This window comes from Mauremys mutica, chromosome 7 (assembly GCF_020497125.1).
Source record: "Mauremys mutica isolate MM-2020 ecotype Southern chromosome 7, ASM2049712v1, whole genome shotgun sequence".
Lineage (NCBI taxonomy): Eukaryota > Metazoa > Chordata > Testudines > Geoemydidae > Mauremys > Mauremys mutica.
Genome location: NC_059078.1, coordinates 98,477,366 through 98,498,404, shown reverse-complemented (window position 1 = coordinate 98,498,404; position 21,039 = coordinate 98,477,366). Strand labels below are relative to the sequence as shown.

Below are 21,039 nucleotides of genomic sequence, written 5' to 3'. Positions count from 1 at the left end.
CTTACCGTATAATAGTATATAGAGCAATATAAATAAGTCATTGTCTGTAGGAAATTTTAGTTTTTACTGACATCGCTAATGCTTTTTATGTAGCCTATTGTAAAACTAGGCAAATATCTACATGAGTTGACATACCCCCTGGAAGACCTCTGTGTACCCCCAGGGTACATGTTCCCCTGGTTGAGAACCATTGCCTCAGAGCATTCAAGCTGAGGGACAGTATCTTCATGCTACTGCTGAGGCTCCTTTCTTCTCTATAGTATGGCTCTGCTGTTAACTGTGTGACGATCGCAGGGATCAGCAATCTTTGGCACGCGGCCCATCAGGGGAAGCCCCTGGCGGGCCAGGCCGGTTTGTTTACCTGCCGTGTCTGCAGGTTCGGCCAATCACAGCTCCCACTGGCTGCGGTTTGCTATCCCAGGCCAATGGGGGCTGTGGGAGTGGCAGCCAGCACATCCCTCGGCCTGTGCCACTTCCTGCAGCCCCCATTGGCCTGGGACGGTAAACTGCGGCCAGTGGGAGCTGCGATCAGCCGAATCTGCGGATGTGGCAGGTAAACAAACCGGCCCGGCCTGCCAGGGGTTTTTCCTGAGGGTCTGCGTGCCAAAAGTGCTGATCCCTGGACTATCGTTTCCTTATGACTTAGTCTTCCCTGTGGGCAGCATAGAGGGCATGGAATGGTATCCTGTGGAAGTTGACATTAACTCTGGTGGTAATTTCCTGTGGCTTGCCAGGCAACAAAGCCATAGAGTTGTACACTAGCCACGTTCCCCTTAATACTGCAATGGTACCATTGGTCTTGCTTGTTTTTGCAGGAAGAACTTCTTGAGAGTGTCAGAGATGTGGAATGTGAATGTTCACTGAACTGAACCTTAATTGAAAAGATAAGGGTGTTTGACTCTTTAACAAAGACATTTTTTCTCACAAGAGTTTATTGGATATTAACATTAAATTAATAACAAAAACAAAAAACTAATAAAAATACTTTTCCTCCTCAATTTCTCAGATTTCTATCTTTTAAAATGCTGTAATTTCACTAGTATTCCAGTTTCCATACAATCGCAGACAAGACCAGAATTGCTAATGTAAAAAAAAACAAGCAGAGAAAAAGGTGTGGCATTTTTTGGTTTTAGGACAAAATCCTTTTAGGACTTCTTCAAACATCTTAAAGAAGCCAAAAGAGCAGAAGCTCATTTACTTCCTCCTATAGACATCACCTTTTAAGATAATGCAAAGTATGTGTCTGGAATATGTGTTGCTTTACTTTGCCAGAATGAAGGTTCGCAGTGGATTCCAAACAGCCATCTGTTGGTAACAATTTTTGGTCACTACCAACCTGGGCTGGATTTGAACTGGTGACCTAGGGGTGAAAGGCTCTGTATCCCATTTAACTATCTCCTGAGCCATGTATAATGCAAGTTGACAAGAATTATAGTTGTGAGGAAAAATAAATGAGGAGTCTGCTCTAAACAGACAAGACTGGTTGGAGAGTTTTATGGAGGGGTTAAATCTTGGGAGAAAGGGGCTTAATGGAAGGGGTGTTGGTGCTCCCAGTGTTTTATTACTCACTATGGGTTTATAGATTATAATGAATCTTCCGGACTTCTATTTTTTTTCTTTTAAAGACTGATTTAAAGTGACTTAATCATATCATGCTTTTTATTTAACTGTATTATATCTTATAGCCGGTGGCTGCCCGTATGTGTCTTTTGAATAAGGTTACAGATTTTGCTTTATAAAATGATGGATATACAACTCCAACAGGATTTGTTAGAGAAAGAGATACAAAAGCACTGACATTGTTAGTGTTCTGTGGGAAGCACTCAGTACTACAGTGAGTGCAATAGAAATGGCTGTTAACAAATAAATTGATTGCTAAGGCTGTTGTTAGACCTTATTTAAGCCACTGTAGGAAAGATGGACGGGACTGTGATCTTGTGGGTAAGGTTTAGATCTGGGTACTTTTCCTGGCTTAGTCATTGACTTTCTGTGTAACTGTGGAAAAGTCACTTAGCCCTTCTGTGCCTCAGTTACCCATACATTACAATGGAGACAATGGTTCCTTATCTCATACAGAGTTGAGATTTGTACATTTTACCAAGACTTGGCGATCCTCAGAGGAAAGGTGCTATATGAGTGCAGTTTATAACCACAGCACAGCGGGACCAAATTCCACAGCAGCAACCCCTAAATTCTGTGGCAATGTAAATTTATTCTAATCCCCATTCATCCCATCCCCATGCAAACAAATGCTCACAGTTGAAATATATGAAGTGACGTTAAATCCATTGTTGTTTATTTTCAGCTATGACTATTTTTGAGAATGGATTTTTTTATTGTGCTCTCTAGATGAAGCTCCAAGTCTCTGTTCCCATGCCGTTCTCCACGTAGCCCAGCTCATAATTTCCTTTCCCAGTGCACCCCAGAGAAGGGGGAAGCTGATAGCTGACTACAGTGGCTAACGTCTCTAGTTGAGCAGGTCTCAACTGCTGTGTTGTTTTCTAAATCCCACAGCTCACCAGCCCGTGCTTGTGGTTCTCCTGGTTGCGAGCTGGACTCCAACTCTGCTTCTGTGATCCACTTTTGCCTAGCTTCATGGAGCAATGCAACAAGCATGCACTGTAATTCAAATAACTTATTTTAGGGAAAGCTGGAGAGCAGGAGTCAGAGATAGGCATGTCATCACAGTGCAAGGAGAGAGGGGGAGAAAGTATTGGGATTCCTGGTTGCAGCAAAATGGTGAAGTGGTTGGCAAAAATGTTGAATTGTATGGGATATTGGGAAAATGCCCAAATTGTGAAGAGCATGTGTCCCTATTTAGGATGAATGGGGCAGTTCACAAATCTCAAAGTTTTAGTTTTAGACACTTTGCAGACTCAGGCAAGCATCCCTGCATCAGTTTATACTTGGTTCGTGTTTTTCACATTATCTCTTCAAAAACCAGAAACAGTATTTTCAAAATGAAAGATGAGAAGCTGGGACACAATTCTATGGCAATGAGTGAATTCTACAGCAAATTATGTGGTTGCAATATCACAGTATCCTCATAGTATGGTATAGATCATTGTACTACAAGGCTGGTGCTGCTTTAGAAAGGCAAAACATAGGCCAACTAAAGTAATAACAGGTATCAATAATTTAACTTCCAAGGAAAAGATGGTGGCTCAGTCTTGTAAAAAAAAGATACTTTGTGAAGGTTTCAAAATTGATAGACTGATAGTTTCTTAAGATAAATTATTCACAATGGTAAAAGGTTAAAAAAGCAGGTGACCTTTCATAAAAAATGATGATAGTGGGAATGAGCAGGGAATGAAAGCAGAATTTTTTCCCCCACAAATGGTAATAAACTTATAGAGTATATTACAGTGGAAAGTTGGTCAACATAGAATACAAATGAGTTTGAAACACCTGTTCCTATAGAAGGGAAGGGATTTAAAGGTCTGGTTAAATAACAAGTGGGAAGCATTGAGATGGACCAAAAGTAGGCAGGTGTGTAAAGCCAGGTGGTGCGTTCCTATTTTTTTGGCGTTTTTTTTAATTTGAGGTGATTCAAGTTCAATCCCTGTGAAGAAAATAGCTGTAAACGGTTGCTGTCCTAGGAAAACTACAAAAATGGCATAGTCCCTATTGCAACCACCCTCGTGGATTGCTTGAATAGTATTTTTAAAGGAAGTGCTTTAAATCTAAAAGTTTTTAAGCTGTGTAGTTGGCTGCAGTGTTTCTCAATGATTGGTCTGTGGACTGGCGCTAGTCCCTGAGATCTTCCTGAAACGGTTTAGGAAGGCAGCAAGCTGTTGCCTGGTATCGAAAAGGTTGAGAAATGCTGGGCTACAGGGATTCCCTTCTTCACAAAAGTAATGTTGCAGTCAAGATGGTGACTCTTTGACATGAATTTTATTTTTTTATTTTTGTAGCTGTTCCTAGGTCATATGGCTTTCTTTCTCTGTTAGCACTGACCATTTTAAAAACCAGTTTGTATGAACATATTGAATATGAAATTCATTTTATGTAAGTTTGTTCTTTTAATTAGCATTTGTTATTTATGTACCACCAGCAGCAAGTTAGGTGTTTTTCAGACTAGTATGAGGACAGGACATACAAAGAGCTTACAGTGTAAATAGGCAATACATTGAATCAGGAAAAGGAAAGGAGAGTAGTGCCAAGTAAGTTCCTTTTTCAAATATTGTTTCAAAATTTGAATCAAGCCTTCTGGAGTTATGTTAAAAAAAAATCCCCAAAACACCAAACAAAAACTTGTGATATGTATCTTCAGAGGTAATGTTTAAAACTGTTTAAATATTACATACTGATAACATTATGTTTTTTCACTGCCATTGTTTATGATATGTTAAACGTAACTCAACACCAGAAGTCTTGATAGTCTAATTGTTATTTTTTAATGACGCAATTTTTGGCACTTAGACAATAAAAGAAGCTTAGGTGATTTCAAGCCAATGATAACCAAGAATATGTGATGTAGATATCTTAAAGTAGCAACTTTCCAGATGACCACCCCAAAACTTTTGTAAGTCTGGTTTTCCATATTGCTTGCAGGGCACCAGCGCAGCAAGCAGGTGCTTGGGGCAGCCAACAGAAAGGGGTGGCAAGTCTGGCTCTTCGGCGGCAATTTGGCGATGGGTCCCCGAATTGCCGCTGAAGAATGAAGTGGCGGCAGTAGAAGTGCCGATCGCGGGTTGTTTTTTTTTCCCTGCCGCTTGGAGCGGCAAAAACGCTGGAGCCGGCCCTGATTGCTTGCTTCTGTTTGTGTATTCTCACAGCTGCTTTACATGCCTCCTAACCCTTTGTCAGATTTATTCAGGAGGTTTCAGAAAATTACTGGGAAATTAAGGATGCATTACCAAATCTCCACAGCCACCAGCCACCTCTCCTTATATATTGAGAGATCTCTATATATGAGAGAAAAAATTGCTCCAAAAACAAAGTTTAAAAAACGGTTTTTGTTTGAAGGATGAGTTAAATTGTATACCTACATAAGTGCATGTCTTTGCCAACCCACACTATGCCTTGGCCCTAATAACCTGTACTTCTGAATCAGTGCTCTGCTGTCCAAAGTTCTAGCATGCTTCCTGGTTAAGGATTGTTCACCTTCTTTTTTGTAACCAATCAAATTTCTAAATAATTTGTTATGGTTATATTCTGACTTGTGAGTCCCTTTAGAGGAAATCACAGTATTTGTATCTTCTTAAAGAAAATCTTTTTTCGACATGTTGAAGGAAAGGGTTACTCCCCCTTAACAGTACATGGTCAACTTGAATTTTTTGAAGCTGATTAAGTGTTTAAAAGTTTTCTAACAGATTTTTTGAGTATTTGGGGCCTTTTCTTAAGACAGGACATGCCCTTTTCCAACTCCGCTAGCTTTTTGTGCCCACTCAGAAGAGAGCGTGTCTTCCAGGAGGAAAGGTTTGGTCAGAGGTGAAGGAAATGCTAGACTTTTGGGTTCCCCAAGACTGATGTGGTGTATGCTTCTTTTCCTTAAGTATTTCATGCAGTACCCCAGTATTTTTAACCTGCATTGCCTTCTTTATGATCACAATAACTTCTTTGGATTACTTCCCCCCAAGGAACTAAATAGAGATTACTAGCCCACAGATGGCTCTGAATCCCCACCATTACTATGTAGCTTTTTTGACTTGGTTGAGAGACCAATCCCTCCTTCCTGAGGAATATGGCTTAAGCTTTCTAGTTCTCTCAGGCCTGGTCTACACTAGGACTTTAATTCGAATTTAGCAGCGTTAATTCGAATTAACCGTGCACCCGTCCACACCAGGAAGCCATTTAGTTCGACCTAGAGGGCTCTTTAGTTCGAATTCGGTACTCCACCCCGACGAGGGGAGTAGCGCTAAATTCGACATGGCTATGTCGAATTAGGCTAGGTGTGGATGCAAATTAGGCTAGGTGTGGATGCTAGGTGTGGATGCACCACTCTGTTGACGCTCTGGACAGCAGTCCGAGCTCGGATGCTCTGACCAGCCACACAGGAAAAGTCCCGGGAAAATTTGAATTCCTTTTCCTGTCTGGACAGTTAGAATCTCATTTCGTGGTTGGACATCGGGGCGAGCTCAGCAGCACCGGCAGCGATGCAGAACTCTCCAGCAGAGGAGTTCATGTAATCTCTGAATAGAAAGAGGGACCCAGCAAAGACTGACCGGGAACTCTTGGATCTGATTGGAGTGAGGGGCGAGGAGTCTGTGCTTTCGGAGCTGCGCTCCAAATAACGGAATGCAAAGACCTACAAGAAGGTCTCCATAGCCATGAGAGACAGAGGATACAGCCGGGATGCAACGCAGCGCCGCGTGAAAATCAAGGACCCCAGACAAGGCTACCAAAAAATCAAAGCGGCAAACGGACGCTACGGAACCTGCCACCACTGCCCCACAAGTGACCATGGACTCTGACGATGGGACAGTGTCGACGGACAGTTCCTCGGCGATGTTCGCGGACGGGGAAGATGCGGAAGGGTTTCTGGAGGACGAGGCAGGCGACAGCGCTTACAACGCTGGTTTCCCCGACAGCCAGGATCTCTTCATTACCGTCACGGAGATCCCCTACCAACCCTCCCCGGCCATTAACCCGGATCCTGAATCAGGGGAAGGAGCAGTCGGTAAGTGCTTTAACCATGTACACTTTTATTCTTAATATAACAGGAATCTGAAGTATGTGAAAAGGAGGTCTCTCTATATATGGGGATAGAACAGAAATTCTCCTGGGAGATCTCCACGAACCTCTCTTGGAGGTAATCGAAAAGCCTCCGCAGGAGGTTCCTGGGGAGAGCTGCCTTATTGGGTGCTCCGTGGCAGCACACTTTTCCGCGCCAGGCTTTCATGAGGTACTCAGGGAGCATTGCCTCCCCGAGCACGGCTGCATAGGGCCCTGGTTTGTGCTGGCTTTCACGCAGCATGCGCTCTCTATCTCCTTCAGTGACCGTCCTCAGGGTGATCTCGCTCGGAGACTCCTGCATCTAATTAGGGGAATTACTGTAATGTTATGCCTGGTCCAGAGTATTTTTCAAAAATCTCCGGACAGACGGCATAGCACAGACTCAGCACGCTGCTGCGTGACGAGCGTAACGGAAAGCCAAAGAATCAAATGGACGCTCATGGAGGGAGGGGGGACTGAGGACGCAAGGTATCCCACAGTTCCTGCTGTCTCCAAAAAGCATTTGCATTCTTGGCTGAGCTCCAAATGCTTCTAGGGTCAAAAACAGTGTCCGCGGTGGGTCAGGGCATAGCTCGCCAATTTACGCAGCCCCCCACCCACCCCCAGAAGTGAAAGGGAAAACAATCCTCTCTTGACTCTTTTACATGTCACCCTATCTTTACTGAATGCTGCAGATAGACGCGATGGTGCAGCACTCAACACCGACATCCTTGCTCCGTCCCCCCCCCGCCATGGGTGGCTGATGGTGCAGTAAGACTGATACCCATCGTCATCATCAGCCTATTGGCACATGGGGCAGTGCAAAAGGACTGGTAACCATGCGTACTAGCATCTGTGAGGTTGATCAAGGGCGCCTGGCCCTAATTTTTCCTGGTAGATGGTGCAGTATGGCTGGTAACCGTCCTCATCATAGCAACAGGGGGCTGAGCTTCATCAGCCCCCACCCTTCATGTGTAAAGAAAAGATTCAATTGCCCCTGGACTAGCAGCAGGATGCTGTGCTCCTCTCCTCCACGCTCCTTAATGTCCTATCTGGACTATCATAGCAACTGGAGGCTGCCTTCCACTCATTTCTCACTAACAAGTCACTGTGTCTTATTCCTGCATTCTTTATTACTTCATCACAGAAGTGGGGGGACAATGCTATGGTAGCCCAGGAAGGCTGCGGAAGAATGGAATGAACAGGTGGGGTTGTTGCAGGAGCACCCCCTGTGAATAGCATACAGCTCATAATCTATGCAGGATCTGACACAGAGCAGCTTGGTTCTCTGATACAGTGGTTCTCTAGTACACTTGCCCATATTCTAGGCAGGACTGATTCTATTTTTAGATACCAAAAAGGAGGGATTGACTCAGGGAGTTATTCCCAATTTTGGCTTTTGCGCCCCTGGCTAAGAGCAGCCAGGGGCACTTATGACAGCAGCAAATGGTGCAGTGCAAAAGGACTGGTAACCATGCCCATCTTATTAGCAATTTATGGTATGGTAGATGGTACAGTATGGCTGGTAGCCATCTCTGCTGTCATGCAAAAGCAAAAGCATGCTGCTGTGTAGTGCTGCTGGACCGCCTCTGTCAGCGGCATCTAGTACACATACAGTGACAGGCACAAAAGGCAAAATAGGCTCCATGGTTTCCACGCTGTGGCGTCTGCCAGGGCAATCCAGGGAAAACGGGCTTGAAATGATTGTCTGCTGTACCTTTCCCGGAGGAAGGGATGACTGACGACATTTACCCAGAACCACCTGCGAAAATGGTTTTTGCCCCATCGGGCATTGGGATCTCAACCCAGAATTCACAGAGACAGACTACACTGTGTTCATTGTTCGCCAAAATTTATCTTTGCAAGGAATTCACTCCCTTTTTCCCATCACACAGCTTCGACTGTCTCCAGACCTGCCACAGCATCCCCCTCACAGAGGCTGGCAAAGATTAGGCGGCGAAAGAAAAAGACAGGGGACGAGATGTTCGCTGAAGTTATGGGGTGCTCCCGAGACGAGGCAGACCAGCAGAGCCAGTGGAGGGAGACCCTCTCTCTGTACCAGCGCTCACACAGCGAACGGGAGGAGAGGTGGCGTGAGGAAGACAAGCAGTCGACTCAAACGCTGCTTGGACTACTGAGGGAGCAAACGGACATGCTCCTGCGCCTTGTGCATGTTCTGCAGGACCTCAGGCAGGGGGACAGAGCCCCCCTGCAGTGTATCTGCAACCGCCCTCCCCCGCCACAAAGTCCCATACCCCCCTCACCCAAAATAACCAGAAGGAGGGGCGCCAGAGGCCGTGTAAACTGTCACTGCACCCCAGCAGAGTGCTCAATACCGAAAAGCTCTCATAGCCTAAATTTTGAGAAGTCCTTTCCTTCCCGCCTCACTCAAGCCCCCATCCCAGTTTCATCCCCTAACTGTCTAGTTGATAATAAAAAATACTTTTCTGTTAATTACTTTTTCCGTCATGTTCTTTTAGAGGAGACTGTGTTTGAAGGGGGGGAAGGGGGTTGGTAATTTGACAGGACAATCACCTTTACCAGGGTACAGACATGGGGGCAGGATCAGCAGCAGGTCACACACACACTGCAGTCAGTACGCACCCTGGTCGGTATGGGAGGTGGTTTGCAGGTTCTGTGTGGGTGGGGGGGTACGTGACTTTGTAGCGGGGGAGGGGGGATACAGACCTCATGCAACGGTCCCTGTCCTGGACCACAGAGCCACGCAGCAGAGGAATCAGTATCCGTCCTTCCCCGCCAAAAGGCCACATAGCCCCCGCACGGTTCAATGATGACAGTTACCCAAAACCACCCTCGATACATTTTTTTCCCCCAGCAGGCATTGGGGGCTCTACCCAGCATTCCACTGGGCAGCGGGGACTGCGGGAACTGTGGGATAGCTTCCCACAGTGCACCGCTTCCAAAGTCGACGCTGGCCCCGTTACTGTGGACTCAGACAGTCGAATTAGTGTATTTAGTGTGGATACACAAATTCGACTTCATAAGGTCGATTCCACAAATTCGAATTAAGTAGATTCGAAATAGTCTTGTAGTGTAGACGTACCCTCAAAAGACCTATACCCCTCATCCTGTTCCCCTCTTCCTCATCTGCACCCTGCAAGTCTGAGGACACTGATACCTATGGTCTTGAGTCCTACAGATCTCAATGAGTACATGATTTTTGTTCCTAGAAAAGCTCAGGGTCTCAGCTCTTTTACATGTCTGGGCTAGCCAGCACTCTCTGAAAACAGGAAAGTTTCTGAGAAAGAAAGTTCAAATCACTTTTATCCACAGAGGAATGTTTGTCATTGCAAATGTTCTCCTAATTTATCCGTGAAGGAAAGAGAACTCTCTTGCTATGCTTCGGATCAGTCTGAATTGAGTCATGTAGAACATTCTAAACACTGTTCCCCTCACTAGCTCATCCTTCTCTTGAGAGACCATCGTTGTCCAGGAAGGCAATCATGGTCTCCTGCCTTGTGCAGACCACCTGCATGTTGGGTTGCTTCTCCCCCTAGAGTCTCCTTCCCTAGCTTGCTTTCTCTCCTGAATGTGATGATTTGGGGAATTTGTACAACCTATGAATCTGTGTGAGATTGAGCTCTTGCTCTGTATTTATCTATATCAGGCTGCAAACTCCATTTTGAAAGATATATACAAAGATGTTTTACTGTAGCTGATGCAGCTTCTCCTGCTACAATGTAGATCAGCTTCAGAAAGTCCTGGCTTGGATCTGCTGAAGTCAGTGCCAATTGCCCTCATGCTATACTGGGGTTTTCTCCTCCCTACTCCCATGGAGGAAAAACACATCACCAGCATCATTCCTGAGGTGTAGGGGGAGAACAAAATGGCTTTCCCCGAAACATTACACTATTTTTAGTCCTTTCAATTCCTGCTTGAGGTGTTGCATCCTCCGATCTAATTGTATCTTATGTTAGAAATGGCAGTTTTACTGTAAAAAAAAAAATACTGTTGTCCTGCCCTGTTGCATAATGTGTGTATGCACTGGGGGGGGGGGGGGGGGGAGGGCGCGGTGCACACAGAGTGATTTGATACAGATACAAAAATATTCCTCTAAGTGCCACTTCCTCTATGGCACGTCCCATAGCAATAATGCTGGTATCCCCAGCATATATCATTACAATTTATACATTGAAAAATATACTTTTTATTTTTTGTAACTATCTTTAGGTTTTTTAACTTAATGGTCAATGCTTGCTTTGTTTTTCCTCCCACAGTTTCATCAGTAGCCCCCCTAGGTAATGGAATCAATAAATAATACTGGTACCAGCTTTTATCTCTTATATAATTGTACAAAAATAACACGTATTCTAGAGGTAAACATTTACTAATTAAATAAAAAGTATTGAGCTGCACTCTTATTCTGCAAAAAGAATGCTGTCGGATCCTGCATGATATGAGTTTAATTAGGGAAGCGAAAATAATTATTATAATTTCCGTATAAAATAAAGATATTGTATAATTGTAAATATGAAACACATGTGAATACTGCAGCTATCTCTTTCCCTGTCTATAGCATCTTTTACAACCCTTATTTTTTAATGTTTCTAACAAGTAAACAGTAAACACACATTAATGAGTTTTTAAAAGTTCAGCTCTATTCCTCTTCTCTGGCTTATCTTTCAGTGGCTATCAGTTAGGTTCACATGTTAGTTATTTAGATACCTTTTGATTTTCCAAGAGATCACTATACTGCTGGAGAATTTGATTTCTATAAAGTTCTCTGAGTTAGGCAGGATATGAAAGAACAAAGAATATTCTCTTCTCATTCAGTCTTTTTACAGTAGTATATATAGCATTCTTCTCCGAGTAGGCGCACACATGTCAGAGAAGAACATTATTTTTTCCTTTTTTGTTCTCTTCTCTATCTAATTAAATCTTTTCTTTCTTTGCCATGGAATTTTTCTTTCTTTCTTTCTTTCTTTCTTTCTTTCTTTCTTTCTTTCTTTCTTTCTTTCTTTCTTTCTTTCTTATTATTAGCAGCAGGTTTTTGGAGATGGCTGCAATTAACTCGGTCTTAAATCCATGGTCAGAAGGCTCTCTTGCAAAGATTTTCTTGCTGAAGTACTTTATGAAAAAAGCAGATCTCCTTCAGTGAGATCCAGTAACCTCAGATTAAATTTTCTTGCTCTGTCCCCCATGTTTTCCAATTTTTTCCTGGATTCTCTAGCAATTTTAGTTGATTTTACTGGTTTGAGCTTGAGCCAGGGGCACCGGAACAATTTCTATAGTGGGGGTGCTGAGACCCATTGAACCAAACTGTAAACCTTGTATATAATGGAAACCACTTCAAGCCAGGAGGTGTGTCAGCACCCCCAGCACCTTTATTTCCAGCACTTATGGCTTGAGATGAAGATTCTGTGTCTTCAGTGCCCTCAGTTTGGCACTCCACCTATGAATTTCTTTCTTGGAACTCCTCCATGCCATTTTTAGTATCATTTATTGTTTATGCGCAGAAGTAATTTAGTCAGCAAGAAGGTTTATGCCTTTCTGAACTTCTTTTAGAAAAGTGTGTGGTGCAGCTTCTGTGTTTCCCAGGTAGGCCTCCCTACTCTATGGACGGGGCTTGAACAATCTGTAAGGGATCAATTCAATATCAAAACAAGATAGTGAACTCAGATATAAATAATTTTTATCTTTTTGTTTTCCCACCAAATCTGCTTCCTTATATAATTAGAAGTTTTTATATTTTGGAGGTGTCAGTGGGGATCATATCAATCCTATTGATGGATTTCTGGTCCCGATGGGAAGATTTATCAGCCCTCTGCTGTCTTATGTCATATGACTTCTATTGCTACTTCACATTTTTATGTCCTCGTAGTTTCAAAACTTGGGTATTAGTTAAGTTACTCTTGCAAGACTTGCTCAGAGGAGGTAGTAACAATGCACGTCTGTATCTTAAAGGAGGAATTTTTTAAATGTTTAAATTGTTGCTTAACTCATTTAGTCACTTTCAGTTTGTACATTTAATTACATTTGCTGAGAGCTAATAATGTTTATGACAAAGTTCCTGTGTCCCATTTATATATAAATAATATTTTCTAGATAAAAAATTAAAATAAATCACACCATGAAATGATATGCAAAACTCTGTAGCTTAAATCCTAACCTGCTGGTGACCTTCAAATTATGTCTTCAGTGCTTTATCAGAACAGATGTTAAAGGGGCAAGGTCCTGTGTGTGTGTATGCATAGAGAGAGAGAGTGCGCACGCGCTCAGGACCTTATATATATAATTAGTAAGCAACTCTAGAATGGATTGAAAATGGATTATGGTAATTTTGATCTTAGAGACAGCAGTCAAAACCTTCCAGATGAACTAACTGTGGTCTGATAAGCTGATTTGTATAATTTAAATAAAAACCTTTTATATGATTTTGATGCTATTATAGACTTATTCCTCCTCAGAAGTCTCACCATGTGGCCCTCTTGGACGTTGTTATTTTAAAAAACAAAAAACCACACACACACGCGCACACACATACACACACACCAAAAAACCCTTTTTATTGAAAACATTCTACTTGCTTTTTATAAAATAAACAGAAGGCAAATATACAATAAAGCAAAGACTCCTAATTTACACTTGAAATCACTTTGTTTGCAGTCTACTGAAAGCAGTTGTGTTCTTGGAGAAAGAACAATTTTTTTTCCCCATCCTTCGACTATACTGAATTCAACCATCTTGAGTTGAGAGAATTTGTTTGTATAGAACCAGAATTTACAGCTGAAATACTCAGGTGGTTTTTGCTCATATAGTCACAAAAGTTTTATGTACTATTATTTTGAATTAACACATAAAATTACCATAATTGAAAGAGGTTTTTTTCCCAGTTTTACTTTGTACATTTGAAAGAACTTCATCTATTTAAATTTTCCACTATGTCGTCAGTCAGTCAGTTCCCTTATTGATTGTGTGGGGCTTATAAGGAGAAAGACAAACTAAAGCTACAACTCAAACAACTAAAATTGAACTAAAGGGGTTATCTTGCATATATGCTAAGAAAAAGATTGCGTTTAGAAAACGTATTAACTAAGCCTGACCTAAACTTGACCCCTTTTCCTTCTTGACTAGGAATTTTCTGTACCACTTACTCTTGATTTACAGAAGTCAGGATTCAGCCCAAAATAAATGTTTTTTAAATTTATTTTAAATGGCTTCTATGCTGAGTGGTTGGCAACATTTTTTGTTGACAGAACAATTTATTATCATACCTGATAATATAGGCTGTCTCATATCGTATGGTTTGTATGTTTCCTGTGCCTCTCGATAACTTTAAAATCCTGCTTCGCCATGGGGTTTTAACAGTTCATGGTGTTTGTGAGTCTTTCTATTTACTGCTCAGAGCTCTGTGGTCTGTTCAAGAGTTATTCTGTTTTTGCTGTGATTAATTTTTTGTGGGGTAAAATTTTCAAACGTGCCCAAGTCCCGTTTTGAAAAGTGACTTAGGTATTTAGGGGCCACAGTCACTTTTTGGAATGGGACTTAGATTGCCAAGTCACTTAGGCACTTTTGAAATTTTACCCATAGCCATACAACCCACAAATGTGTTGAACAAATAAGAGTTTTGGCCCTAAAGAGCTTGCAGTCTGTGTGAGAGCTGAGAAAAAATATTATTGAATGAAGAATGTTAAATTCCCCACAAAATTAACATTTTTACAGTGATCTTGCTCTGAAGATGAAAAATGTTCATGGTGTTTCTCCTCCATGTATAGTTGATATTTGAATATTTAACAACCCTCTGTGTCAAACTTATTTGAATTTTGTTTTCTTTGATTTTGCACTATCCTACAAGAATATTGAAGAGTTTGTATGTGGGAAGAGTTTTCGCATTTTTACCTGTAGGGCAAGAGATAAAGAATGCAGTTAAAAAAAAATTAAAAACGGGCCAAGTGGAGACCTAGGGTTCAGTTCCTTGGCATGTTCTGTGGAGGAACATGGATTTGATGTGTTACACCAGTAGCCTGCTCAACCCCTCGAGGAGGGGAGTGTCTTGTGGTATTCAACAGGAACCTTTCTGTCCAAGTAAGGAGCTGGGCTGACGGTTTGCAAAGTGAAAATGGCTGTGGGGGTGAATGGAAAGTATGGTGCAACTTGTTGGGTTCTAATGAGAACACATTGGAAACTTTTGAAAAGAGAGAGAGGTTCTAATAATAAGCACTTAGCGTTTTATGTGTTCAGAATGTTGTACAAAATAAAATGAAAATGAACAAAACCATCTATTTGTAAGCTAAAAGGTGTACACTGCATGTTGCATCTGAGTGGTTTCTATTGTTTCCTCAATTTAGTACCACTTTATGTTATTGCAACTTGTTGGCCTAGACTATAGCAAATTTAGACAAGTGCTTGTCCTTACTTAAAACAAAAAACAAAAAAAGTTGTATTCATGTGGATAAGACTGCTCACTTGGCATACAAGTTTGGGAGTTCAAATTATGGTGGTTGTACAACATTTTCAGAAACAAATAATCATTTTTCTTTTAATTTGATATATGACAAAAATTCTGAATTTATTTTTCTAAACAAAACCAAAAAAGCTACATTAATAGCTGATGAAAAATGTGAGCCATATAAAGATGCAATATTTTAAAAAGGGAGATTGTTGAAATGGGTTAGCTGTCTGAATATCCTTTAAAAATATGTAGTTAAGGCTCACTTTCTCACCCCAAATCCTTTAAGGTCATTAATCCACTTACATGAAGTGAGACGGGTAAAAATCCTAATTTTGTCTTTTAAAATTTGACCTGTTATAGGAATACAGTTAGCATAAAATTTACATTACAGTAGTTTCTGAACAATTTTTGCCTACTATTATTACAAATCCTATCTAAGGTCAGATCTTGCAAACATGCACACTTTATTCACATGAGTAGTTTCTTTTTAAGTCTGTGTGGGGGACTAGTCACATAAATAAGGATAGTTGTGTACAGCAGTGTTTGCAGGGAGAGAAGCCTTACGATAACTGTAACTGAAAGATTAGAGAAAAGTATATTTATCAGTTTATTTTATACACTATCACTTTGAGTGTAATCTGTTTCACTGCATTTACCATAGTCAATCATTTTTTCTTATTGTTCATGTGGGGACTTAGCAGCAACTGAAATTAGTATTAAATCATGGCTTGCAGCAAAAAAGTGCATTGTTGAACAGAATATTCATAGAGGAAAAAGGTGGTGTATGTATATATTTCTTTAAGAATGGTGAGGCGGATGCTTTTAGGGGTAATCCTTTGTGATTTATTTTAAATGTATGGGGTAGGCACCCCAAGCTCTGGATGGGTGCTCACCATTGTATTTTAGAAAATCAAAGAAATTAATAAAAATAGGGTTAGTAGCGATGAGACAATAAATTAAGATAAATAAACTGATCTAACTAGATTTTATTATAACATTAAGGTCCCAGTTCTTCAAGCTTTTGTGAGTAGTACAAGGGGTTAGTTTGAAAAAAACAGTTTGTACAGGTGGAGCCTAATTTTGTACTTAAGAATACTTTTAACTGTTTTGAAAATGACTGGATTTCAAATTGGCAGGTCACTTTGGCTAACTTTTTGTAACTAAAAAATTAGAAAAGCTTGTCTTGTTAGAAAGCTTGTCTCTTTCACCAACATAAGTTGGACTAATAAAAGATATTAACTCACCCACCTTGATTTTCTAACTAAACTATCAGCTTTCTAAGACTGACCTTTTTTAAACATAACTCTTTTGTAAGTATAAAATGCTTTAGTCATGTATTGTATATTGATATGTATGATTCTGATGGCTTACAGAAGCAAAAATAACAAAGCACGCTTCCTTAAAATTTATAAGATGTCTTCATAACTTGTTTTTTAAACTCTTTACAGATATTATTCTGCTTTAAAAACAATGGAACAGTTAGAAAATATGTACCTTCCTAGAGTTAGCCAATATCGTTTTTGCCAAATAATGATAGAAAACCTTCCAAAACTGCGTGAAGAAATTAAAGAAATTTCCATGTCAGATCTCAAGGACTTTTTAGAGAGTATTCGAAAACATTCTGACAAAATAGGGGAAACAGCAATGAAACAGGTAAGTTACATAAAATAATTTCATTCTTGTGAAAAATTATTAAATTAAGTTAGACATAGTATCAGTATATTAATGTCATTTATTATATAGATACTTAAAATATGCTTTTGTCCACTTGCACTTCTCTTTCTGATTTTTTTCTGTTTTTCTCTTTTTTTAAAAACAAATTTGAACAACATTCAAAGCAGCTCAAAATTCAGAGTATGTTGTGTTTTGGAAAAGTAATGATCAGATTTATTCCTTTTTTTTAAACACAAAAAATATAATTTCAGACTTTCTAATTGCAACATGATGTGTGAATTTTATAGATAGTGAGTGTCTCTTTCCCCATATGTTATTTTAGCAGAATAGGAGACTATTACCGTTTAAGTCATAAAGGTATTTAAAAGTGACTGAGGCCCCAATCCTGTGAACCCCTTAAGCCTTGAATATCCTTAGAAAAATGAGATGCTTTTTTCAGTTGAATTAGCTAACTTGAAATATCCCTGAACACCTATGGTATGTCTAGACTTCTAGACATACATTCATCTACGCATGAAGCCATCAGCCCATAGGAAACTCCTAGTACAAAATGTTACAATGCATCTCCTCAGCAACACAGATTACCATGATCACTCAAGCCTGTCCTCTGCTCCATGTAGTGGCTTCCCGTAGAACACTGAGTCAAGTGTAAGGTCTTGGTTCTTATCTTCAAGGTTCTCAGTGGCCTGAGCCCAAGATATTTAAAAGATTGCATAAAGCTCAGAGATGAGAACTGTGGCCAACAACTGTGTAACTCGGGCTCAATAATGCTTTCTTCCACTGGTAAAGGTCATCTGTGTAGGAGAAAGCTTTCTTGCAGGTTCATCTAAAACTGTGGAATGAACTCCCACTGGAACTGTGGACCGTCACAAACCTTCTGCTCCAAGTGCAAGGCACACTTCTTTGACTTTGCCTTCTCTAACACAAACACATAGCAGCTTGTACATAAAAAAAAACCCAACAGCAACAATAAAAAAACCCTACCAAGACAAAAAACTTTACTGCACACGTTTATTTTTCCCCCCTGAAGAAAGGATGAGAGAGAACGAACCACACTTGACCGATGTTAGTCATGTCGTTTGATACACTACTGGAAGGCACTCAGATATTATGGTTATGAGGACAGTATGTCTACACTGCATTGTAAATCGGAGTCTGTGGGGCATGTGCTTGTGGATTCTGTTTCCAAGCCTGCACTTGAGTGTCTGCGCTGCATCATAAATCTGGATTTACAGTTGCTGGACCTGGGTTTCACAACTGTGCTAACATGTCCATACTGCACTACACAGACCTTCTGATTTGGGTCTGTGGCTTGAGCTATGTCCACAGTACTGAATACCAAGACTTGGACTCAAGTCGCAGAGGGACTTGGGCTCAGACCTGCCCTCCCGGTGGGTCGAAGGTCCCAGGTCCTGAATGATTGCCAGGCAGAGTCAGACAGATTTGTGGGTGGATGATAGGGGGCTTTGGGCTCAAACCTGAGTGGGCCCGGGTTTAAAATGCAATGTAGAACAGAATAATTTTTTTTAACCTGATGTTAATTGATTACCAGTTAACTTGAAAGAGTTGACATGTTTGTAAAGCTAATATGGACACTCCCCAAATATTTGTCCAGATTACCAGAATTTGTATTTTATGCTAGGCTGTGCCAGCAAATGTATTAAAACTACAATTGCCATTTCTTCACTACAATTTAACACGTTTAAAATGCACCTTCTTTCCTAGTGTAGACACAGTTTAGCATCTGTACAGCTGTGTTAGCTGATAGAACATAACCAGCAGATGCAATTGTAGAGGTATTAAACTGTGACTACACTAGGGCTTTGTCTTCACTTAGGGAAAAATAGGTGTGTTCTTAACTTGAGTTAACCAACTCTAGGTAAAATCCTAGTGACTACAAGGTATTTTTTAGTTTTTCACACAAGTTAGCAGATCAGGTTAAAGTCTAGGTTCCATAGTGCTTTTGAAACTTTTCATATATATTTTAAAACTCTTAATGTGTGTTGAGTTACATACAGTACATTATAGTTTTTTAAAGCCCACAAGTTAGTCTTTCCATGTACTGAAAGAAAGAATATTTGTTGAGCTATTTTATTTTTATTAAATAAATAAAAACATTTCTAAATCTTATTTGCAGTACAGAAGTTCCTAGTTGTGGTTCCAATGGGAAATTTTGTCACAAAAACTTTTGTGAAAACTTGTCCTGTTTTCCAGCAAAATTTAGACCAGATTTAGTTTCCAGTTTACTGATCCTCTGTTGAAAGCCAGTTTTAGTTTTGTATTTAACATAGTGATGAGCAAACAACAAAACGTTTGAAGGTCCAATTTAAACAAGCATCCAAAATTTCATATTCTTATTGGAAGCTTATACGTACTATATGAATCTTTGAGAGTAGAACTCCCAGAGCCTAAAACTCACTTTTCAAATACACGTTTCACTTTACTTACTAAACACTCTGTCTGCATTGCCTTTTGGGGTGAAAAGGGAGATAGAAACCAAGTAACTTTTTACCATCTCTTCTGAGTATCCTGCCTCCTAAGAAGGAGACTTTGGGCCTGCTACTCACCTCCAGCTGTGGAGACCTCACAGGTTGCTGAGCCCACTGGTTGGTTATCTTCCTTTTCAGCGGCCGGCCCAAGGTTATATTATCCTGACCTGCCCCCAACATTGGGTCTTCCTCAAGGTGTTGGCCAGACAGTTTTCCTTCCTTTTACTTCCCTCAAAATTCCACTCTTGGGTTCACTTATCAAGATGTGGCAGAACTTTCAACTCCTGCACTATGGTGTTACAGGTCCTAGTAACCCCTCCATTAACTTCCATTTATCTGGTCACTTTGAAATGTAAAAGAGACTTGTGAGGTTGTAGCTCTGAGTGAGGTGCAATATTATAATTTCAGAGAGTAGGTAAGATCCCTTCCTCCTTGCAATATTACTGTTTTTTGTGGGAATGGAAGGAGAATTGTTGCACATTGACATTCCTGGTTTTTTGACATTTTAAAGCAGTGAGCTTAATGGAACCCAAGGAAAGGGATGTCTGTGTCCTATTGCACCAGATCAGGGAGATCAGTTATCTGGTCTCGTATGACGATTAATAAGACATAAAGGTGGTTTTGAGATTGGGGAGGGAAGATGACAGCCCTAGCTCCTCTCTCAGGTACCACCAGTACTGGGAGGAGACAGCAGATTGCTGGCATCTCCTGAAGGAGAGAGACTGCTAGAGGCAGGGAGTGGACTGTCCAGCAACTCTTCCCAACCTAAAATAATCTGCCACTTCAGGAAAGAAATAGCAGTGGTTTGGTGTGTGATGTGGTGATTGCAATAGGTAAGTTATTAACCAAACATTTATGATCCTTTAAGTTCAGTTTGGGCTGATTATTTTTTCAAGCTGGTTTGCCCCTCTGTAATTTAAGCTTCCTAATTCTGTTTTTAGTATACAGGGCATTCTCTTTTGGCTTACAAAAGCAAAATTTCTGTGTAAATGTAGCTATGGTGTTATGGATGAAATATGATTATAAGATTATACTGAATCACATTTTCATTCTTCCTGTAATAGTAGAAAGAATAGACATATAAAATAAGTTCTAGATTTCTACATATGACTCTTCTCAGTTAAACTAGGCCAAAATCTGTGTAGTTGGAGACAGCTAACTATATAATAATTTTATAATATTTAAATGTTCATCTTTTATATGCAGTATCTGGTTAGTAACATAATCACATTATACTTTTATGATTATTTCTTTAAAATTACATTTTGATAATTAAAAAAAAATGGTGAGGTTAACCTTTGAACTCATGATGATTGCAAGTTGATTAAGGACATAATTTTCAGTATTTGCATGACGTATGTCTTGGAGTTATACTGATATGTGCCCACTAAAATAAATATATGCCAAGTGCATAAAACACCACAGTCTGCCTTTACAGTCATAGCGTATATTCAGATCTGTGACCATTAATGAAATTTGCAGTCCCTCTCTTTTGATATTAAATATATTTCTTGCTAAAACAGGCACAGCAACAGAAAACCTTTAATACAGCTCTTCAGAAACAGAATAATGTAAACTATGGGAGGAATATGCATGTAATTAATGGCAGAGTTCCAGAACCTAAGTATGAAATTACATCCAAGCGAACGCTTGAGGAAGAGGATGAACATGAAGAAGAGGTAACTTAGTATTAAGTCAATATTAATATCATTTATTTAAAGTGAAGTCTGTAGCATTCACTGAATATTTCTGTTGTACAAATGTAGGCCTTTGGTCCTGCAATAAGCACAGCAAGGATAGAGTCTT

General features: G+C 40.4%; 1 protein-coding gene across 8 annotated transcripts in view; it reads left to right on the top strand.

Moving 5' to 3' along the window:
* EXOC6 (exocyst complex component 6) overlaps positions 1 to 21,039 on the top strand; it is a 192,265-nt gene that overhangs the window by 51,465 nt on the left and 119,761 nt on the right. For all 8 annotated transcript variants that reach the window (XM_045023841.1, XM_045023843.1, XM_045023842.1 and 5 more), the window contains exons 6-7: positions 16,519 to 16,723; positions 20,757 to 20,912. In XM_045023841.1, the coding sequence (XP_044879776.1) occupies positions 16,519 to 16,723; positions 20,757 to 20,912 (361 nt within the window). The remainder of the gene's footprint in view (positions 1 to 16,518; positions 16,724 to 20,756; positions 20,913 to 21,039) is intronic.